The 23892-nt window shown below is 32.4% G+C and overlaps 1 protein-coding gene across 1 annotated transcript in view; it reads right to left on the reverse strand.

The window, feature by feature from the left end:
- Nucleotides 1–17135, reverse strand: part of PCDH11X (protocadherin 11 X-linked) — a 620512-nt gene extending 603377 nt beyond the window's left edge. The window contains exon 1 of the mRNA XM_046673849.1: nt 16596–17135. Coding sequence (XP_046529805.1) covers nt 16596–17135 — 540 coding nt within the window. The remainder of the gene's footprint in view (nt 1–16595) is intronic.
- Nucleotides 17136–23892: the final 6757 nt, after the last annotated feature.

A 23892-nucleotide genomic window follows, 5' to 3' on the forward strand; every position in this document is an offset into this window, starting at 1 on the left:
TCATGAAAGTTTTCCAAAATTAATTAAGGTGATGCCTTGAAAGGCAGAACCAGTATTCTTATGCTGCAACATCCAACAACTGTGTGAATCGATCAAACAACTGAAACTTCCAGTCTTGTTCAATTAATCAGTTCTTTACAAACTCAGCCAGTGACAAGCTTAACCAAATTAATCCCAGTTTTGCTCATTGAACCATAGATATTTTCAATGATGAATAGCATTTTAGATAAAAATGATTGCAGACATATGGTCAAAAATATGTTTTTACGCCCCACAATACTAGAAGAAAACAATTATAAAATTTAAGCTAAAAACAATTTATCATAAATAAATCCATTAATAAAAAGATTAGCTTAATAAATGCTTTGTGTGTGTGTGTGTGAGGAAGATTGGCCCTGAGCTAACATCTGTTGCCAGTCTTCCTCTTTTTGCTTGAGCAAGACTGTCGCTGAGCTAACATCTGCACAAATCTTCTATTTTATGTGAGATGCCACCACAGCACAGCTTGATGAGTGGTGCTAAGTCCACACCCAGGAGCTGAACCTGCGAACCCTGGGCCGCGGCAGTGGAGTGCACGAACTTAACCACTATGCCACTGGGCTGAACCCAATAAATGTTTCTTTCAACAAGATAGTCATATTAGTGCTATCATACACTGATGCAAACTGTGTTCCATTTATATATCTTCAATTAGTTCTTAATTTGCCTAATTCTAGAAGATGTTAATTTTTATCATTTCTTCTTATCCTTATTAACAATAGCAAATAGTTTTTTCAAAGTTTCCTATTTTAACACTACTAATAATTCTTAAATGACCATGAAATCAAATTAGGAAAATAATGACTTTACTAGTGAAAGAATAAACTTTTCTTTACTAGCTGATCTCCTTTAAGTTATAACACTTTTATAAACAAATATACATATCAATTTTATTCTTCCAACTTTTTATTCTAAGATTGGAAATTAAAGTAGCAAAGGACACATATATTTGAGTAACATAAATATTCAATTTTTGAAGTGGATTCATTGCATAAGTTAAGATTTTGCTAGTGTTAATGAAAATATATTTTCTTGATATGTAATAAAACAGAATAAATGTTGAAATACCTTTGCGTGTTAACGAATTTTTTATCCCATCCAAAATCAGAAGAAGAAAATCATCTCTCAGGATACTCTACTCTATCATTTAGCATTGTGTTCCCTTTCTGTTACATAAATAACAAAGTAACTTTTACGTTTAAAAATATCATAATTTTGCAAATTACAATAGCATTCTTTTTATAAAATCTCTTCCTATCAAAAAAATTGTTATATGTGCTAATAATATTCCACTTATGATTGCTAAGGTTTAAGAAACTATTCAAATTGCATTTATTGTTTAAACATTTGTGAAGTATTTTCACATCTGGAAATGTTCATCATTTGAAGGTTTAGGCAAGTGTTCCAAGCAACCTGATTTGTGCTTGGAGTTAATAAAAAAAAAAATTGGGTCTTATCATAATAGGATGTGCAAGGCTGGGCCAGAGCAGTAGTTCTCCACCAGAGAATCCACTCCCCAACCCCACAGTGGATATTTTGCAAGCTCTGGAAGTAGTTTTGGTTGTCACAACCAGGCAGAAGGGTGCTATTGGCATCTAGTGGGTAGAGGCCAGGTATAAAGTTCCTACAATGCACAGGACAGCCCCTGTCCCACCTGTCCCACAAGAAAGAATTATCCAGCTCCAAATGTCAATAGTGCCAAGGTTGAGAAACCCTGGGCCCCAAAATTGAGAATTAGAATCCTAAAAGAAAAAGGATAAATTGTATCCAAATACAAAATTTTACTCTGAAATCAATATAACTGCAATTATACTTGTAGGGCCCAGCAAATAATCAGAAAAGATGCCAAGAAACATAAATGGAAAGAAACTAATCACATTTGTGCATGAGAATCATTTGCACAACATCACTTTTCTAGTTGCACAAACATCACTTTTCTAGGGCAGTCAGCTGACTGTAACTAACCATATTTTTGTATAGACCTTATCTTGTGGTTAATTATACTTTTAAAAACTCTGAAATTACCAACTAATTTATGAAAATATAAATGGCTAAGATGCTTCTAGGAGGAGAAGCTTTTAGCTTTGATTATTTGTATACTAGGCCAGAATAGCACAAACTAATTTCCATTTGTGACCAATGAAAGTACCATTTAAAAGTTCCCAGATTTATACAATAGCTTGAAATTATAGGTGATAAAATCAATACATATTTAAAATATAATACTTGAATTTAAGTGAATCCAACTAGTGTCTAACGATCAAACCATCTGACTACAGAACTAGAGAAATCTTGATTTTTCTCAGCTGACCTTTGGCTAAATTTTAAAATCAAGCTTTGATTCAGATTCCAAGACAGGTTCTTGTCTAACCAAAGTTGAAGCTATAGATGACAAAGAAAAACTGAAAATGTCGGAAATGTTATTTATACATAGAAGACGTTATTCTACTTGTCTGATATGAACAAATGTCAATTCTTTATTGTACATTTATGTACATTTAAATTTAACATTGTTTATTATTTCTTAAATAAAAATGGTGAATGTATTTCTTCTGTGACAATATTATATTAACAACCACAGTGGTCTAAATATCTAGGTTTTACAGATATTTTCATAATATTCTCATGTAATTCTTAGGGTTTTGTGCATTGCTTAGTGATATACTAATGTATAGTCAGTAAGCATAGGTTTATGAAAAAGTGTGGGAAATTTTCCATAGCTCACTACATATCTTAATTAATTTGCATCATATTGAGTAATAGTGGAGAATCCAGTGGATAGTGCAAGCAAACACAAGATTATGAGAGCAGACATCACTATTTGCAATCTACCCAGAAGTCGGTCTAATTCATCCCTTACCTATTATAACAACGCCTTTCCCTTATTCTACTAACAGAACTGTCACAAATGCCAAAAGATACAATTCTTGACAGTTAATTGTTACAGAATAAAAGCTTCAAAAGTATCTAGTTGGTACAAAGGAATTTCTAGTTTAACTCTCTCTTGAATTGGGATGTTTTGGGGGTTTTGTTTCCTTTTTAATGACCAGCCTTAAATAAAGTTTGCCAGTTCTGATCATAAATTAGCAAACTTATTTTCAGCCCATGTGCAGCAACAGATGTTAGTTTAAAAAGAAGGGGACAAAAAGAGGTACAGGTTTAACTGTAACAAAAAAATGTTATGTTTGGAAAGTCACATGTCTTAATAAGATCTTTAGAATACAATGTTCTCAAAATCGGGTTCCAAACTATAATGCCCACAAAAACATTCTATAGCATTAATAAGCTACTGTGATTAAAACATGACAATTGGGCAATGTGGTAAAAATGAGAAAATTATTTTTTACTCAACTAAAAATTAATGTAAAAGTCTTATATGTCAAAGCCAGTATAATATTTACATTTCCTCTCTAGAAATCAAAGCAGAAGTTGAAATTCTAGGTATCCACAGACTCTGTGTGTTATCACAGCCTCAGTAAGAAGCCAATAGTTTTAAGAGAAATGGTTTAAGGAAATGTATATAACTACAAAAAATCTTCAAAGAGAATGTAGCTGCAGCAAAATAAATTGTTAAAAGATGAATCTCTTTATTAATGATGTCCATTACATTGAGGCTTGTGATAACCAACAGAGTCCGATTTGAAATTCCCTTTAACAATTCCCACTATTCTGAATAAACATGCCAATTTTCTTTGACCTATCCTCTTAGAAGAGGGAAGATGCTGCTCTTTGTAAAATACACTAGATGTAATGGAACCCCAGAGCAAGGGTGCTACAACACTCATCTGAACTAAAGAGGAGAGCTTACTAACAACAGGAAGAATCATCTAATGGAAATGTGAGTTTATCCAATCCCATGAATCATTCTAGATTTTAAAAGTTCTTTCTGGGAGTCTTGATATACATTTACTGAAGTAGAAAAATTCTAGGAAGCAGTTTTAAAGTATCCTGAAGACAAATAAAATGTACTGGGAAAGGATATGATTCACTCTAATTTGATTATTAACTATAGCACAAAAAGTATTAACTATAGTTTTGAAAAATTAGTTACATAGAATTATGCTAAATTACTTTCTTGCACATAAGAGCATTCACAAAGAAGCCTGAATATTAAAGTGGTACTCAGGTAATAGACTTTCAAGTTATGTTTTGATTATCAAACTCTAATTTAATGAAATCACAATTTCTCAAAAATCTGACAACACTGGGATATATATTATTGAAATAAAGTAAAACCCTATCAATGATAGTAGACTGGTAAACAGTAAATACCGATTTTGACTTCTGAGAAAGATATTTTTCTCTGATCTAAATCGTTTGTGATTTGGCAAACTTCCAACAGATGGAAGAATACTTAATTAATAAAAAGTTGAGGAACCTAATAATAAGCAATTTCCATTTTATAACATCATTACTCTAAAATCAAATGTATACTGTTAAACCTCTGGATTATTAAGCTAACTGAGGTCTATACCACATTTTGTGTTTAACCTGATGTTTATCACCAGAATTATTTTTTTGTTTTTGTTTGTTTCTTTTTGCTGCTTTTGGGGTTTTTTGAGAGGAAGATTGGCCCTGAGCTAGCATCTGTTGCCCATCTTCCTCTTTTTGCTTGAGGAGGATTGTCCCTGAGCTAACATCTGTGCCAGTCTTTATTTTATGTGGGATACCACCACAGCGTGCTAGGTCCACACCAGTCATCTGAACACAGAAGTGGAGCATGCGAACTTAACCAATATGCCACTGGGCCAGCCCCATCACCAGAATTATTTAGGTTTGTAGCAATTGCTACTAACTTTATTAACTATATACTTAAATCTAATTCAATTATTTTTATTATGGACTATGCTGAAATATTCAAGTTATTCCTAAGAATTCAAGACAAGTTTCAAAATAACCCTACTGGTAATGTGTTTACTAATTCATTGAATCACTTCACTTTTCATGAATAATGTCACGTAAAAGAACAATAATCCCGATATGCACAATTGACTTTTAAAATAGAATTCTGCATCATCTCTGGTTCAATGAGTCAATCCATGTAGAACATTTTTTGGGGAAAAAATTAAGTTTATTCTTAAGAAAATAATTAGCTCTACTAGAATAGGATATGGGCACTTAGGTCACCATCAGAAGATATCTGAATGGTGACTTAAGTGCCCATATTTATATATTTTAAAATATATTTTATATATTTTATATATATTATATATATTTATGAGTGGAAAATCCAGGTAAGTCTATGAAAAAAAATAAAACATGATGCGAAAACAATTAAATGATTATTGGTGACATCATGTTTTTTAATATTGGTGAATGGAGAAACAACAACAGAGTACAAATTTGATACTGCATCGATGGTATCAATTATTCTCAAACCAGTATAATAAAGGGGAATATAGACTATTCTGTTAAAACGATTTATGAAGAATACCTCCATTCAGATAGAGCCACTATTCTTCTACAGAACCCACTCAAGGCTCTTGATCTACAACCTAATTCCTATTTTGGAAAGATGTGCAAGAGGTTCTTCAGCTCATCCTCTCTTTAGGCATACTCAAATGACCTCCAGATAAATAGCTATTTAGGGAAAACTATGTAGAAAAGGAGAAACTGGGTAACACATTTAGCTTCTTAAAGCCGTAATTGTTTAGAACCTTGGCCAGAAGTCTAATCTCTCCTACTTTTGTGAGTCAGCGCATGACAGCAAAGGAGCGATAGTCTTCATATATTTGAACAATGATTAAGGAAATCTTATGTCCAAAATAAAAGAATTTTTAATGAAATTATATCTGCTTTCCATGCCATTCTCTTGCCTATCTAGCTTTAGTGCATACTACATGAGATGAACAATGCCAGCTCAGAAAAAGAGTCACCCTACATAAATTTGATGACAGCATGTCTGCTGCCAGATAATTCTTCACAAGTTAATCTTTGCCAATTGAGCTAACTCAGCCTGAGTTGCTTAGCTAAAATAAATGGAGAGTGCAGTTTGAGTTTGTGCAATAGGTGGCTTCGTTGATGTTATGCAGGAAGTGGGCAGCTCTCTGGCTCAAGGTAGTCCAGACCTTCAGGAAGAAGATGGAACATAAAATGGCAAACAAAGAAATAATCTAGATATTTTTGGCTTTAAATATTGTGACTATATATTCCGGTCGTGCCTGTTTAATTATGAAAGCGGGCCCCTTTTACTTTCAAAATTGTCCCTATTTGGAGGATAAATTATATGATCACTCTCATTTCATACAATGCGAATAGATAAAAGAAAACCAGATGAAGACAAAATAGAGGTAAAAAAATACACGCAAAGATATATACAACGCAAACAAAGATAATTCTTTCTTTAATCTACAAATTGAATCTGCACTCTACTGGTCAAATCATTTGTCTGCTGTCCCTGTGGAAATCATTAGAGAAGACAACACTTAAAATAACTACAAATATTGCTTAAGCAATCTTCAAAATAAGCAGTCATCTTTTAAAGCAACTACTGATAACTGCAACTAAGAGAGCAAATCCAGTTATTTGTGTAGAAATTGCTAAACATATGTGAAAGCACAGAGTTATGCAGTCAGTTATTTGTGAGGAAAAGAATAATGAAAAAAAGGTCTTTCAATATCACACTAACACAAAACACAAAAGCTGTTGTCAGTAAAAAGAACTGTCGATAACTCATTGTGGCAATGCCCTGCAAATACGGGTGAATCAACTGTCACTACCTTATTGAAGAAATCACAAGTTCAAGAAATTTTAACAGCTGCAGCAGATGAAGTAACTGTCAACAAACTGTGTAGCAAAGCAAGAGATACTTTGGAATAACTCTTGAGGTTATACAAAACAATAGTTTACATTTTCTTACAGCTGTATCTAATCTAATTAAGACATCATGCCTTAAGAAGGAAGACAAAAGGAAACAGAAATAATTGCTTTACCAAATTCCAGTTGTCTGGTAATAGCAGGAGGTTATTTGGTAAAATGCTATTTTTACATTCATCAATATCCAAATAAGGCCAGCCACTATTTTGTAGGGTATGCAGAACATTATCTCAGACAGGAGTCAATTTTTTGCCGCAAACCTTTAACAGTCTAGATTATAGAAGGCCAGACACAGTTAAAATGAGATTACTATTTAGAAAACATTCACAAAACAAGAGGAGAAAAATTTTAAGTTATTTAAACTTGCCACAGTATAATTATATTGGTGTAGACAAGTATAGCTCAAGAAGTCTATATCTATTAGATAAATAATAAAAAATCAGATTTCTGAGAGATTAAAACTTCAGTTTTATTAATCTGGTTATTTTCCACATAAACTAGTTTTCTATGTGACACCTCTAGCTTTATAAAAATCCTTTCATTATACCAGTTTTGTATTTGATCTTAAGCATCCTTTGACGGACAAAGGAAAACTCCAGGCACCTAAATATGCCTGAAAACTCATGGTGGGATTTTTGGAGAAAAGAGATTTCAGAGAAATGTCTAGAATCTTAAAAGCTATAGACGGATAAACTAGTTTAGCCTATATAGAAGCCAGCCAACAGTGTTCCAAGTACCTTGTATACCATCCCCAAAGATTTCACTTTTCCAGCCCCGTGAATACTTCTAGTTAAAGATACGTTCCCAAATCAATACAATGGTTTTCAAAGGCTTAAAAATTATGGTCATTGCTACTTCTTCAATTTACAGAGTTCTAGACTGGATTTGGAATCTAGGATAATGATGTATTTGAGTGGGTGATATGATATTGAAGGAAATGGTATGGCTACATGTAGCTGATCTTTTAAGAAACACTTTCCTCACAGTAAAATTAAAAGGTGTAAATGCCTCCTGAAACACACAAAATCTGAGTCCTCAGAGAAAAAGCAGTGTGTCACCAATAAATGAAGTAGAGAATATAATACTCAACATCAGAATCTTTTTGCGTATTCAACCAACGTAGGTAGCCTTCATTTTATATTTATTTATTGAAGGCAATTGAATATCTAGGAGTTAATTGAATATTCATTAGTTTGTAACTAAACATGATTATATTTTCTAGCTTTTTGATAGCTATATGCATTTTCATATTCATCCATATAATCATTCAGTGGCTTAAATAAAGCGCAATGTTCAACTAAAAGTAATCTATAAAGTTTTGTACTTCTTTATTTATAATCCATTAAAATGTGTTTTTAAAATTTATGCATCCCTGGATTGTTTAGAGCATCACTTTGTTCTTCTGTTAACCATTTACTTTAGTATTTTCGTTACCAACAGCAAAGCTCTCCTTGTCCCTTCCCAAGCCATTTTAAATGGATGCTTCTAAGCAAACTCTTGTCCTCAGAGAATATCTTGGCCTCCTCATAAACCATGAAAACATACTAGCATCCATGAAAGGCTAGTTCTAGCAAATCCTCTGCTTGAAAAAATTATATTTAAAACTTATTTAATTTAGAATGGTTAAAAATAAAAAATTCACATTTGTTATTACATCTCTCTCCTACAGAACACATTGCAAAAAGACAATTGTGATTGACTTACAAGAAAAGAAATAGGAAAATAAAGTTTTCAGCGTGAAAAAAGAAAAGACAAAAGAGGAAATTTTATTTTTTCCAATGGCATATGAATGAGATGTAAATAAAGCAATTCCAGATGGCAGAAGCTGTATATGAGAAAGCATTCACATTAGCACTTATCATAGTCATATGGAGGGCCAGTAGGAGGCAAAGACAAATGAAGAGAAGGAGACATTTGATTCAAGAGAAAGACCAAAGAAGGTAAGTGGAAGTTTGTTTTAAATCGAACTAGGTCCAGAAATAAATGTGGAGCCAGTGGCATTGATTAAGCAAGAGACTAATGCTATCATATTTTTTTTGTATACACATATATATAAAATATGTAGGAAAAATAAGTTTACGTAGTAAAATAAGCCTTTCAAAGAGTATAAAGGCATAATTTTAGAACAATTTGGGGGGACTATAATTAATCTTAAAATATCGAGCAAAACCAATGACTGCTGTTTATAGAACACTTTTCTTCAAGGCGCTCAGCAAATTTTATATATTTTTCTTATTTTATTAATTTTTATAATATTCTTGCCTGTTAGATAAAGATAATTTTAACTTTCTCCATTATATAGGAGAGGAATTGGAATCATAGATAACAAGTCTGAGAATCAAGATAATAGAAAGACTCATGTAATTACTATCACTAGCACAAGAATTACCGTTTTTATCAAAAAGGTTGTATTTCCAGTCTCAAAACTGTTTTGCAGATAAACATTGGCAAAAAATATCGCTGCTATAATTGAAAATCTGATAAAATATAAAATATCATAAATTAATGAAGATACTGGGTGAAAATCTACTAAAAGTAGATTTGGAAACTTTAACTTTTCTGAAATGGTGAAGACCTAAAATAATTCCATGTTCTTAATGCCGTAATGACTATTTCAAGATAAAATGTTATTTTAGTATAATAAATATGTCTTCCTCCTTACTATCTTCAGTGTAAAAATATAGTCACTATAATGCCTGTTATTAAGCTCCTCGGGGACAGTGACTGTTTTTCAAACGTATTTTTATCCCTCTAGACTTTGTATATTGGGCACTCATTAAGTTTATGCTAAATTTAGATAACTTGAATTAGACTAAGATATTAGTTAGCAGCCAATTACTTTTAAAACTAAGGCAATATTTAGTAGAACAGCTTTCTATTCTTTACAGCTTTACTTCATTCTACTGGAGAAGCTTAAAATAATGGACTTCTACATTCAAAACAAGCAAAAAAGATGAGAAATGTTCATGAGAATATCCTCCATAAAGTAAAATTCCTGATGCAATGAGATCTCGAGAACAAATGTAACTTAGGTTAAATACTCCAAAACTTCATTGCATCACATTCAACTTTTGAAATTCTTTGTTTTATGAAACAAAGTTTAAAATTACTATTTCCAAAGGTTTTTTATTTGTATTTCCTACTATATAACTTTGTATTATGTACTTTTCTTGGTTTACCTGCAAGTGTAGAGATGTCTACATAAAGCAATTAAAATATAATACCACTAAACATTCTTTCAATGTATTTTTATAAAGCCATAGGTTTCTTACGACTGGTAATCTAGAATTGCCTCTTACATTTCACAGCAAATGAAAAACATAGGGACAGCTATAGTTTTATTGTTTGAGTTGCTAAAAGGCACACATTTGTGTGAGTGCGTGTGTGGATATTCTATTTTGATGCACTGAGCTCTCTAGTAATGAATATTTAACTTTTTATGGATAAAACACATAATTACATGTTGGAGGAGATATAATAACTTCTGCAAGCAAAAGACAGAAGGGAGCATTTCAAAAATAATAAAATTAAGCTCTGTGTTTGATAATTAAATTGAACTTAATACTTTCCTTCCTCTGGTAATTTCTACTGGCATTCAGAACCTAAAAGAAACTTCAACAAAAATATACTAAAATTTAATTTGTGGTCAAAGCATTTTTATATGATCTATTATGCTATTGAATCATTTAATTATTCACATTTTTTATTGATTTTATGAAGATGACTATAACTGATAAATGTAGAGGGAGAATATTAAATTTCTGTAATATTAGATTTTGAAGTGAGAGCTATTTTTCAGTGCATTTTACATTTTTTGATAAAGAATAATTTCTTCAACAACTGGTTCAAATTTACATAAAAGCATAAAGCATAAGGCTTGATAAAAGCATAAAGCTATATACATTATTTTATAGATCAAATTAAAACAGAATCAGAAAGTTTCCTGCAAAATGACCTTGTTGCTTTTATCATCACCTCTGAACAAGAAGTCATCATCTCTGATACAAAAACTTTACAAATCCATCAATTTTTTTGTCTAAGATTGAATGAAAGATCATACTTCAGTTCATTAAAAGGGCACGCACAGCACACAGTGTTGTTATATAGTCAATATAAAGTGGCGTAGACAAGAAGAATAATTTATGCCAAACAAACCGCCGACATTGGGATATTTATTATCTTAGATTATTAGCATTGATCAGAATTACAGAAGCCAAGTAGATCTGTATAACCAAACCTCGTGTTTTTATCAAAGATTTCTCTGCCAAATAATTTTGTCTTGTATAAATATATATTTATATTAGATTTTAAGTCATGCCCATTGGCAGGCACAAAATTAAGCATCTAACTGGTTTTTATTTAGATACAGTGAACAATGGAATAATGGATCAACAAGTCTGCACCTAATAATCATCATCATAAAATTTAGCAGTATTTCTTATACTTAGTTGGTATTATCAGGTCAAGGGGTAGGATATAAGTAAATTAATCACATTTGTTCTTTAGTAAAATTGGGAACACATTTGCTCTTCAGAGTCTCAATTTACAAATTCTAGAATTGTGCTATCTAAAATGTCCTACATATATATGTTCCATGTGGGACTATTAATAACAGGTGCATTTAATGAAAGACATTAGTGGAGTATAGATATTAACCAGGACACTGATAATAGTAATGAAGTCAAAAATTACTTAATCCTATTAGTATCATACTTTCATTTTAATACCACCTGACAGCATTAATAAAGATCCATTTATGAAGAGAATGAGTTTTACGTTGCCATTTTTCCCCACTGGAGGTATACTTTGATAATAACCCCCAGCTTTCAGAGACCTAATAGTCATTAGCATTTGATTGTCATCTCTTTCGCTTTTTAGCACAGATAAAAAATGTGAATCTGCACATCACAGAATTCAGAGAATATAAAATCAAGTTATCTTAAAGCTGGAAGGCTTAAACTTCTAAGTACAACTTCATTTTATAGTTGAAAAAATGAGAAAATCACTATATTCAAACTTTTCTGAGCCCTGTAGAGGCAACTATGCTTTTTAAAACAGTTAAGCACATTGTTATAGCATATTCTGCCCGTAAGGGGCATTAATGTATCCTTATGCACTCCTGATACTACACACCACTTTGAGCTATGGTTACACAGATAAAGAAATATTAATGCCTTCAGAGCAATAAAGTTTTCTTGCTCTTTGTATCCACAATATATTATTCGAAGCTTCATTCTTGGCAATTTGATTCAACATTACTAAATCTAATGGTAGATGAGATTTTCACAATTTGGATTTTCTAATCCCAGACTTCAAAACAAATCTAACTCTAACGTTTGTTTCCTAAATCCAAGCTCTTGATCAGCAAGGAAGATTTTCATTCTCATTTAGTTTTAAAAGTGAAGACTAAATATATCTTGTTTTAAATAAAATATAAACAAGGGCCTAAAATCCTGCTTATGGGATAAGACTCTGCCCAAGATTCAACTTTCTTTTGAAACTGATGGAAAAGATGAGGATGCTTTATGGGATGGGCAAAAATGGGTGAGGGCTTTGACTAGGATCACCAATGTGAGAAAAACTTGATTTTCACGCTCTGTCAGCACAAGCTGTCAACCTTTGAAACATCGTCATGCCTGCCTCAAGGGAACCAATCAACACATTGTCACTGGGCTAGTATAGAAATATTACTGCTGATATATGTGAGGGAAGATGGAAATCTGAAGCAGAAAATGAAGACACATGTAACATCATTACACAAACTAATTTCCCCTGAGTTCCAACCATGGGAAGAGGTAGGTCCCTGTGGTTTATATTCATACAGTGAGTCAGAGTGGGTGTTTGAAGTATATTTCTATTTGTGAAAATATTGGCTTCCCTGTCAACGAGACTTAGAATATTTAAAAAAGCCTTATAAATAACAGGCCATCAGCATAATTGAGTGAAAGTTAAAGAGATATTGTAATTTCCTACTCCTGGCCAATAACTCTCAAATACTGCAAGGGCTGGGCAGTATATCTATATCTATATCTGTATTTATATCTATATATATATACTAGATAGATGATAAATGCAGATAGTGAACAGTGTACACTATATACCAAATATAATGTATAATAATATATTTTTACATATATTATTTAATAATGTTAACAAAATGATATATTAATAATATATACGAAACGGTATATATACACATATATGGGTATATAGATACATATAGTTATAAATCTTTGGCACAGGTAGTCAAAATTAAGGGAAATTATATCAAAATACCACAGGAAATTCTCATTATAGCATGACCTTATTTGGAAAATAAGGAAAAGAGATTTCACTTCTGAATATTTTTTTAAGCGGCAACCAATATCACAAACTTTTATAGACAAATCTTTCTTTCTTTAGAAAATAACCAAATCTCTTACAAAGTTGAAAATTAACCTTGTCAAAGTCACATAGATAATTTTAACATAATTTTCTTTGTACTAAGCAGAATCACTTGGCAATCACTTAATCCTTTCATTCCTCACTTTCTCCTTTTTCTTCTTCTTTCTTGTTTTCCTTTTTCTTCCATCTTCTTATATCATGAACTTACTGTGATCCCCTCCCTCAAAGTTATCTATCTGTCTGTCTGTGTGTCTGTCAATCAAGTCTAAGAGTCAGAAGACCTTATTCTGGTTCCCATTTCTATCATTTACTAGTCATATGATCACAAGCAAAATAGTTACTCTGAAGTGCTTTTTCCAAATATTTAAAATGTAGAATAATAATGCTTTGTTTGTGCCAAAGCGTATTTAATATCACAAAAATGCAGAAATTAAATTATTTATATGTAAAAGTTTTGAATATAAATATGCTAATTTTGGCTTATGTTACTTTATATTATATACATTTTTGATACATTTAATTAATCTTTTCCACCATTGCCTTTATTTTCAGTTAATTAATACAGAATTGTCAATAGCAGGGTCCCTTCATGTATAAATTGACCTATTTTTCCCTAGAATTTTTCTCTCTGTCTCCCCCTTCTCTCTCTTTGCTATCAAACTTTTCATATAAATTTTATATTTCCCTATTTAGGATAAGCTATGATTTTGCTAGCCTTGTCTATTCAACAAAAATAGAAAAATTAATATTTAATTAAATTCTCATCCTATTCTGCAAGACAGAGGGTCTTTTAAAATCAATTATTATGGTTGGATTACTTACTTTCAAATTGTAACATTTATTAAAGTTTATGGATGAATCACAACGTGTTTTTTTCTTTCTTTTTATTTAACCTCCCTATCCCCCCAGCATACAGAACACTTTCTTGACAGGACCCTTTTGTAAGTCAAAGCGCACTCAGTTAATGTCACCCATGCCATGGCCCTCTGCATGCCCAGGGCTAAGCTTTGTGTTCCATACTCATTATTTTTAACAAGCAGTGAGGACACTATTTATCCATGGGGCCATACAAATGCCCCAGTACTTTAGGTACATCATATAGTTCACTTTTGGTTTATCACACATTCCAAAGCAGAATGAAATTTTAGAGCATATCTATTTCTAAGACTCATCTAAGAACACCTAGTGAGCCTTTCTGTCATTTGCTGACAATCTTTCAAAAAATTCAAATGAAAACATATTTTAACAAGGCTAAAATTATGCCAGTAGGTTTATTTTCTTTATTTGAATTTGTTAAGCAGTTTTCAAGACAAATTAGAAATTCCTTGGAAGTTCATTAAGCCGCCCTGAGGGAGACATGACAAAATCATTCTTTGAGTAAAGCACTGCATTTCAAAACAACACATTTTTCAGGATGGTTGGGTGGAGAGACTCTATTACTAATACCTGATTTAAATTTGGTAGGGTCCCATTTTGATTTTACTTGCCAATTTTTATTTTCCAAATAAACTGTTTTTCTTTGTTTAGGCTGTGCTGTCCAATATCATAGCCTCTAACTACATGTGGCTATTAAAATTAAGATTAAATAAAATTAAAAATTCAGTTCCTTGGTTACATGAACCACATTCCAAGTACTAAAAAGCAACATGTGGCCAGTAGCTACCATATTGAATAACGCAGACCATGGAATTTCTGTCATTGCAGAAAGTTCTATTACAGAGTTTTTTTGAGATGGTATCCACTCTATCTACTACACAGCTTCCTATTTAAAGTGATAAGCCTCACATTTCTATAGAGTCAAATATTTTAAAGCATCTCCAGAAGTCTTCTACACAGGTGTATCTACTCTCTATTTAGTGCTTACTCTTCTCAGTTTTGCTTCTGTGACATTTATATCATCATCCTCATATTATGATTAAAGAAACTGAAGGTTTAGAAAGCTTAAGCTGGAGGTGGCATGTCTAGGCAGTGATAAGCACACAATTGTGATCCATAGCTTTCTGACTCTTGCATATTTTTCTATTTCATCAGAGAAGGAGATACCACTTCAAGGACCTTATCTAAAAATTCTCATTTATAAATCATCTATCCCTTCTTTTTCTGTTTTCACTCCTTATACTCACACACAAGTCTGCATTTCACTTGAATTCACTCAAGAGATCTGTAGCCTTCAATTTCTGAATGCATTTATAAACAAATATATCTCCACAACATATTGGCATCAGCTGAGCAGTTCTCCACTATTACACATCCTCCAGGCCAAAACCATCAGATGACACACATCAAAATGTCGTATTTATGTATTCTTTGAATATTTTTTAACATTGGTCATCGTGTTAATCATAATGTGGCAGTGAATAGTCAGAAAATGACTATAAACCTTTGAAAATTCCTTTGCTATATCTACATTAAACCTGCACATTTGTTCCTTTACACATTGTCCGAGATCATTCAAGTGCATTAAGCTATTTCACAGACCCAAATGTGAATTTTCTACTATTCTATCTACTATATAGGTAATTAAAAAGAATTGTCCATTCACTTGATAAAAGTGGTCTCTCTGCACGTATTTGGAAGACAACCAAATATTCCATCTATTCTTCCCTCTGCCTTCCCCACCCCAAGACCAACATCAAGCCAACATAGGTTCTTCAGATTGACTGAAAGTTTTTGGCTAAAAAGCTTACTTACCCTTTACAGTAAGTGAATGCTCTGTGTTTTCAAAGAATAAGAACAAAATGAAAATATTTAACAGCATATTGGCTAAAATTTAATCTCATTTTGATGACTCAAGAGAAGCTTAAAGATACTGCCTTGACTTGAAATCATTGTGAAAAATATTAGTTATTATTGCATATAAGTGTGGAAATACTAGTAATAAAAATATTCTATTCATCTCCAAAATAAATTTCCTCGGCATCTTATCAAATGGCAAGATAAAGCTTTCTATCTAAAATAATCACTGAGAAAAAGTGATAGATTTGTGAGTTCATCCTTAATGATTAGATTTGCTTGTTTACGTCAAGTTTGCAGCGGAGTCACGACTAGACAGATTAAAAGGAAGATATTGAGTAGGTCATCGATTGGTCAGTAGCAGGGCTGAGCTCCTTGTCTGACCTGTATAATAGATTGTTAAGGGAAACACAAACAACTGCTTGAAAATGAATAAACATAAAACGAAGATTCATAAACACCATGCAATTGCAAATTGCGTTAATAAATTTTCTCCACTATGCTTTGCTTAAACTTTGAAAAATTGAGGCGAAGGCTTACCCAAAATTTGAAGTACACTAAGATCCTCTTTTTTTTGTCTTTAAAAAATGAGCTATCTTTAACAAAGTGTTTTTAAAACGCACCTTAATTAGTTGGTAGTTTTGAACTCCGTTTATTCCTATGTCAGGATCAATGGCCGCTGGGAGAGCATATCGAGAGTTTATAGCCGAGTTCTCTGGAATTGATATGTTGATAACCGTTGCTGGGAATAATGGTGCATTATCATTTATGTCTTCTATCAGAAAACGTATCTTAACCAGTCTAAATATTTCATCCGGCAAAACGGCAACCTCCACTTCATAAAAGCATCGAGCCTCCACCAAGATACCGGCACATAATTTCTCACGATCAATGCGAGCTCCAGTAGTGAAGATCTCACCAGTACCCTCTTCGATTCGAATCAGTGGCACATCCCCAGTCTTGTACACTAACTTGAACTGCATAGGAGATGTTAAGGACTTGTCTGGTATTAGCGACAAGTTGAGGTCTTTCAGCAAGTCGCCTATCAGGACGTTTTCTGGCATTTCTTCTCGGACGGTGTAGTTCTTCTCCTGGGCGCCAGACTGAAACACGACGCATGCTAACAGGACCGCAAATATATACGTCCCGGACAACAAGTCCATACCAGGCACGATTGTGACGGTTCTCTGTATCAACGCACAGAAAACTGTCAAAGAAAAAAAGTAAGGAAAAAAAAAGAAAGAGAGAGAATAAGAAATCATTAAAGCCAATGGTTAAATGTATGTTAACTAAATGCTCAGTTTTAAATTAAGATCAGTAAATGAAAATCATTAGCACAATCAACACTGATAAATAAACCAATGACAGATTTTTGAATCTGATATTATGCCTTTTTACCTTAAGATGAAAGGTAAGTTAAACAAGCTACCTACAGTAATTAAGAGACCCAGAGTATTTATAAAAGTGTTCACCATTGATAAAAGATATGAAAGATAATATTATAATAAACCAAGATAAGTAAAGGTAATAAAAATTTAAAAAAACATTTAATTTAGTAGTTAGGGAAAAGTAAAGGGATATTTGTTACCAATCACAAGAATATGATCATTATTATTTGTTATAATATGGCTTTCAAATGCAATTCTTCTATTGGTAATGAATGTTTTATGCAATGTTCAATGTGTTCATTTCTGGGCATCAAAACGTAAATTCCATCTAGATAAAAGGAAAACAGAATCATGGCATATGAGGGATTCAGTACGTTTGGATTAAAGAAGAAAAGTCCTTTGAGCGAGGAAAGGGGTTGATGTGACAAATGCTTAAACATGGGAAGAACTGTAAGTGAAAAGGAGATTAAAATTTTCTTTCTTTGGATGAGAGAAACAAGAATAGGTATAAGAGTCAGGGAGGCAACCTACAGATGCACATAAACAACTGCATATTAAACAGACTGAGAAAGAAATGGTTTTCAGGAGATAGTGAATTCTATCTTTGGAGGTGCTGATATAGGAGCTGGATCACCAGTTTAAATCTACATGTTTATGATCTGGTAAGCAACATCCAAACATTCAATGGAAGAAGTGGACCAGAAGACATCACAACTCTGAGAATTTATGCTTATAGATCGCAGAGAGTAACCTATATGAAAACGGCTTTTCACATCTACAAACTGACATAAGAATTACTCAACTACAAGGAACAGCCTGATTAGGGTTTAAATATAAGAAAGGCATTTAAAAACACTTTACTGAATTAAAGCAGTGAGTCAAAAAATAGTCTCTCTGGCTGCTTTTTTCCCCTCTTGCTTACTATTTTTCACTCACTTAAATCTGTCAAATTATGTCAGTTCTCCAGTTCTGATAAAATTCAATAAGGAATTTTGATTTCTTTATAATTTGCAAAATGTTTGTCAATTTCCTTTATTGATTCTCAATTTGATTTGTTTGAGATAATCTCAATTTGGTATATTAAATGTATTTTAATATCTAGTGTCATGGAACACTTGAATGTGCTTCTGAATGTTATTTGTAGGTAATATGTCATATAAACCCAAAACAAAATTTGTGTCACACTGCACTAAACCCTATCAGATGATATATTTTTATAATTAAATAGGATTAATGCAACTATCAATGCATTCAGAAGTTTTAAAGATCAGTTGACAGATGGTCATTTAAAAATACCTTACAGAAATCTATCAATGCACATGGGTATCTAGTTAAAGAAGCTCCCAATATTTACTGGGAATCAATAACATTAACAAAATTTTGGCAACGGTTCTGAAAACAGGAAGACTCATGAAATGATATAAAGAACTTTCTATGGATATTATAGTCTGATTATGCCCAAAAATGTATCATATTAAATAATTTTACCACCAATAGCTGTGCATCTGCATTTTTTAAAAATATGCATATGGACAGGTCGGAAGACACAAAGTGGAGAAAAAGAAACTGCCCTATCCGCAATCAGTATTAGAATATATGCATTTGTTGCAACAATTGAGATAGTTTAAGTCATGAATAGAACCAACTAGAAACCAACTAGAGAAACTTGAAACATCTCATTTTATAAATTCTTATTACAGAATTTAAAAATTATATAGTATGGGTCCAACCACTTTCCTGTGTTGAGCAGGTGATGCCATTTATAAAACATTTTAAGCATAATAGTGAGTAATGTTAATGCTGAAGACATTCTCTGTCCTAGTAAACAACACAAAAAGACCATTGCCTGTGGTATTTTTAGCATCATTTGCTCAGTGATGAGCATTGGGATTACATAATATAGAAACCTCAAGATTCATTCCCCTGTGAATTACTGACCTTATACTCATTTATGAAGGTGAGAATAAAATACCTCATTTATACTTACTATAAGTTAATATGCATACATATAGGTGTGTCTCATACATTGTGAATCTAGGACATCTAAAAGAATTGAATGTCTATGTGTGTGATTATAAATATCATGCAAACATAAGCAAAAATAAAAATAGGACAGTGACAATTGGAATTAAAACTACTACCCGATTCTTATTTTACCCTTAGGTATTACAACTGGCAGAAGAATACTACAGACCATTTTTAAAAACATTGCACACATGTTGCAATATCTCTACACGAGAGGAAGAATTAAGAAACTGACCTAATTCCAAGCAGTCCCTCTCTCCCAATCCATTCTAAATCTGTTCTACTCCAGCTTAATAAGATCACCAAATAAAATATTTTAAAATGTATTTCATCACTTGCAATTCTTTTCAAAGTTTTAAAAACCAGGGAAAAAAATGGGGAGAAAAAAGACAATGCCCTTTCTAAAACGTAAGCAAATATACAAATTGCAAACCTAGAAAGAACATTAACCCTTTAGGTAGTAATTAGTTTCGTGAAGGTTTAGTCACTTATTAAAAAATGTTTATTAAGCAATTTTTATATGCCAGGCACTGGTCTAGCCACTTAGAATAATCAGTGAACAAAACAGACAAAAATCCCTGCCGTCACAGACTTTATACTTGATAATATAAATATGCCACAGTGTTTGGGTTTTTTTACTGCAGTCACGTTGGATTATAACATTATACAGCTTTCAGATGTACAGCGTAATATATTTCAAGTTCTGGGTAGATTACATCATGTTCACCACCCAAAAACTAATTACAGTCCATCACCACACAGCCACAATGTTTTTAATTCAGTGTTTAACCAATGTATATCAAAGTCAACTCTGCCTCTCTCTGGATGTAAACACGCATGATTGAATAACCTCAATCTCCAGATTTTGATTCCAAACCCTACATTTATCACTTGAAAATGTATGTTTATCTTTAAAATTAAAAATATTTTCCTTTAAAAAACTGAGTTTAATTCTTTAAATGACCAATTCAGGAAATTAGCTACTAAATACGGATATGAGGAGTCACTGCTTAGCTTTATGGAAGCATGATGAATTTAACTCAGATAAGTAAGGAAAATATTACTAAACACATACCTTTACTTGGATCTAATTTTCTCTCTCATAAACAAAGGATAAGATAACTTTAAATTTCTTTACTGTTCTCTCACATTCCACTCCTACTATAATCTAAGGTTAGTTTGGAAATTGATAGGAGAAGCACAATGAAAGCAGACACAAAGAATTAAAATTTTCTACAAATTTCAGTAGTGCTGGTACTATTTAAGTGATGTTTTCTTTAGGCAATACATAGTGGCTGGGTAGGCAACAGTCATAGTTAAAGGGACAGAATCATGACAATCAGAGAAAGCAAAAGCAGAAACAATAAGCAACTCTGAAATTTTATATGATTATAACAACTATGTGGTATATATGAATGGTGCAATAAGCACAGGGGCGCATATATCTTTTCGAATTAGTGTTTTCACGTTCTTCAGGTAAATACCCAGAAGCAGAATACCTGGATCATATGATAGTTCTATTTTTAATCTTTTGAGGAGTCTCCATACTGTTTTTCATAGTTACTGGACCAGTTTGCATTCCCACCATGAGTGTATGAGTCCCTTTTCTCCACAACCTCTCCAAGACTTGTTATTTCTTATCTTTTTAATGATAGCCATTCTGATGGACGTGAAGTGATATCTCATTGTGGTTTTGATTTGCATTTCCCTAATGATTAGTGATGTTGAACATCTTTTTGTGTATGGGTGGGTTTGTCATATACGGTCGTCAATAAACATTTCTTAAGCACTTATATGTATTTGGCACAGTGCTCATGCACTGCTAAACTAAATAGAAAAGTATACTAATAAATTTGGTACATATTTGAAATAATTCATTTGCATTCAGAGTAGAAAACTACACTATACAATATTATTGATCTATACAGTTATTTCAATTTAAAAAATATTTTTATGGAAGGTGAATTTTATACCTAAATTTCTGTTTTTGAAGAGCTATATTTTTAGGTATTATGTAGGTTTTTACACATAAAAGCATTCAGTTTTTACTGCCCATTTTTCACACTTTCAAGTATACCTGTAATATTGAAATAGGACCCAACAGAGCTTCTCTAAAATTAGGACTTCTCAAATTTAGCAAGGTGTTTTTGAATGCCCAAATTGAAGTTTGAATGATAGTATTACATTTATATTTGGAATTAAAATGAGTTAAGAGAAAGTTGAAATAATAACTTACTACAGGTTTGAGGGATATCGCTAAATTAACAACACATTTTCTTGTTATTAACTTAGAAGAAAGAAAAAGGAAAAATAGTAGAAATATTAACATATATCATTTGTGTTTGTATGAGCTATTAGTAAACATATTTGAAACGTATCTGTTATAGCCATGATTCCTTCATGAAAACCAAACTGAACCTAGAATATGGATATATTGTACAAATTAAGAACAGACAAGAAGCAGTGTTTAACTCATAAATGCTAATTAATTTTTAAAGCCAAAATTCTGCATAATTATTTTTATACCCTAAATTAAATGTATCAAAAGATGGCCTGTGTATGAATCATTTATGGTTCAAATGTTTTTCTATCCATTTATTCATCAATGTTTTCATTTTTAATTTGTCATCCAGCTTGTTTGGGTTTTGAGCTGATACGAAATAAAAATCACAGCGGAAAAAAGGGAACACTCATATCCTGCTGGTGGTAATGTAAACTGGTACAACCTCTATGGAAAACAGTATGGAGCTTCCTCAAAAAATTAGAAATAGAACTATGATATGATCCATGTATTCCACTTCTGGGTATTTATCCAAAGAATATGAAAATACTAATTTGAAAATATATATGCACCCTTATGTTCATTGTAGCATTATTCACAATTGCCAAGACCCAGAAACAACCCAAGTTCCCATCAGTGGATGAATGGATAAAGAAGATGTGATATATATATACAATGGAATACTATTCAGCCATAAAGAAGAAATCTTGCCATTTGCAACAACATGGATACATGGATGGACCTAGAGGATATTATGCTAAGTGAAATAAGTTAGGCGGCAAAAGCCAAATACCATATTATTTCACTCATGTGTGGAAGACAAACAAACAATAACAAACATATAGATACAGAGAGTAGATTGGTGTTTACCAGAGGGGAAGGCGGGAGAAAGGAGGGAGAAAGGAGTAAAAACGCACATGTGTATGGTGAATGGTGATGGATGGCAACTAGACTTTTTGTGGTGAACAAAATGTAGTCTATACAGAAGTTGAAATATAATGATGTACACCTGAAATTTATATAATGTTACAAACCAATGTCACCTCAATAAAAAAAAAAAAAACAGCAGAATTCCAATTTCTGACAGAAGAGTTGTTCTTTACAACACAAAAAAAGAATGGAGGCCAAATACAAAAGTAGCAAATGTCTCTTACAAGTGGATGGGGAAAAATCAAAACACTAAACTATATCTATAACACAATCCCAATGAACGGATATATAGATTATTCCATAATCTATATGGGGATAGGGCAGGGTGGATCAAAACAAAACCTTAATAAATTATCTCTGGAAACAAAAAGAAATGTTTATTGAATTTTTGGGTTTCCAATTTTTTTGTTTTGAACTTTGTTTTAAAGATCATATTACTACAGGGACTGGCAAGAAACAATAGGAGTGATATACAACTTGGAGTGTTCATTACTTTGTGCATTTTGTTTTATTTGAAGATGTACATTTTACTGAGTATATTTCAAGCCCCGTCTTCTCTTGTGGGTATTTCTTTACAAATTACTGTAAGTTGTTCGTAGGCAAGCATTTTTCCCAACTATAAGTAAACAAACTATTTATATTAATTAACTAATTCTGTACTTTTTCAAAATATTTATAGATTGTTCTTATTTAAAATTGCTTTTTCTTTTTATCATGTTTCCCACTTTGGATTACCACAAATCCTACTTAGGTTTCTAAAAGAATTAAAAGTGATTCTTTTCATCGTTATCCCTCATTCACCATACTCTTCTTTCTCACTACAATTAAAGAGACAGTCTTCTGTCTACACAGTAATAGACTAGCATATTGGAAGAAGAATTTATGCTACCTTTTTATAAATTAAGCTGTCCATTAACATCAAAATGGCTTTTAGTAACTGCCAAATGGGAAATCAAGAATATACAAGTTCCAGGGGCCAGCCCCGTGGTTGAGTGGTTGAATTTCCACGTGCTCCACTTTGGCAGTCTGGGTTTGTGGGTTCAGATCCTGGGCACGGACCTACTCCACTCATCAGCCAGCCACACTGTGGAGGCGTCCCACATACAAAACAGAGGAAGAGGTGTTAGCTCAGGGCTAATCTTCCTCAAGCAAAACAAGAGGAAGATTGGGCAACAGATGTTAACTCAGAGAAAATCTTCCTCACCAAAAAAAAAAAGGAAAGAAAAGAATATACAAGTTCCACAGAGTTGGATACAGTTTTGTTATTTGGACTAGCAAATGCTAGCCAAATCCTAA

This window comes from Equus quagga, chromosome 10, assembly GCF_021613505.1.
Source record: "Equus quagga isolate Etosha38 chromosome 10, UCLA_HA_Equagga_1.0, whole genome shotgun sequence".
Lineage (NCBI taxonomy): Eukaryota > Metazoa > Chordata > Mammalia > Perissodactyla > Equidae > Equus > Equus quagga.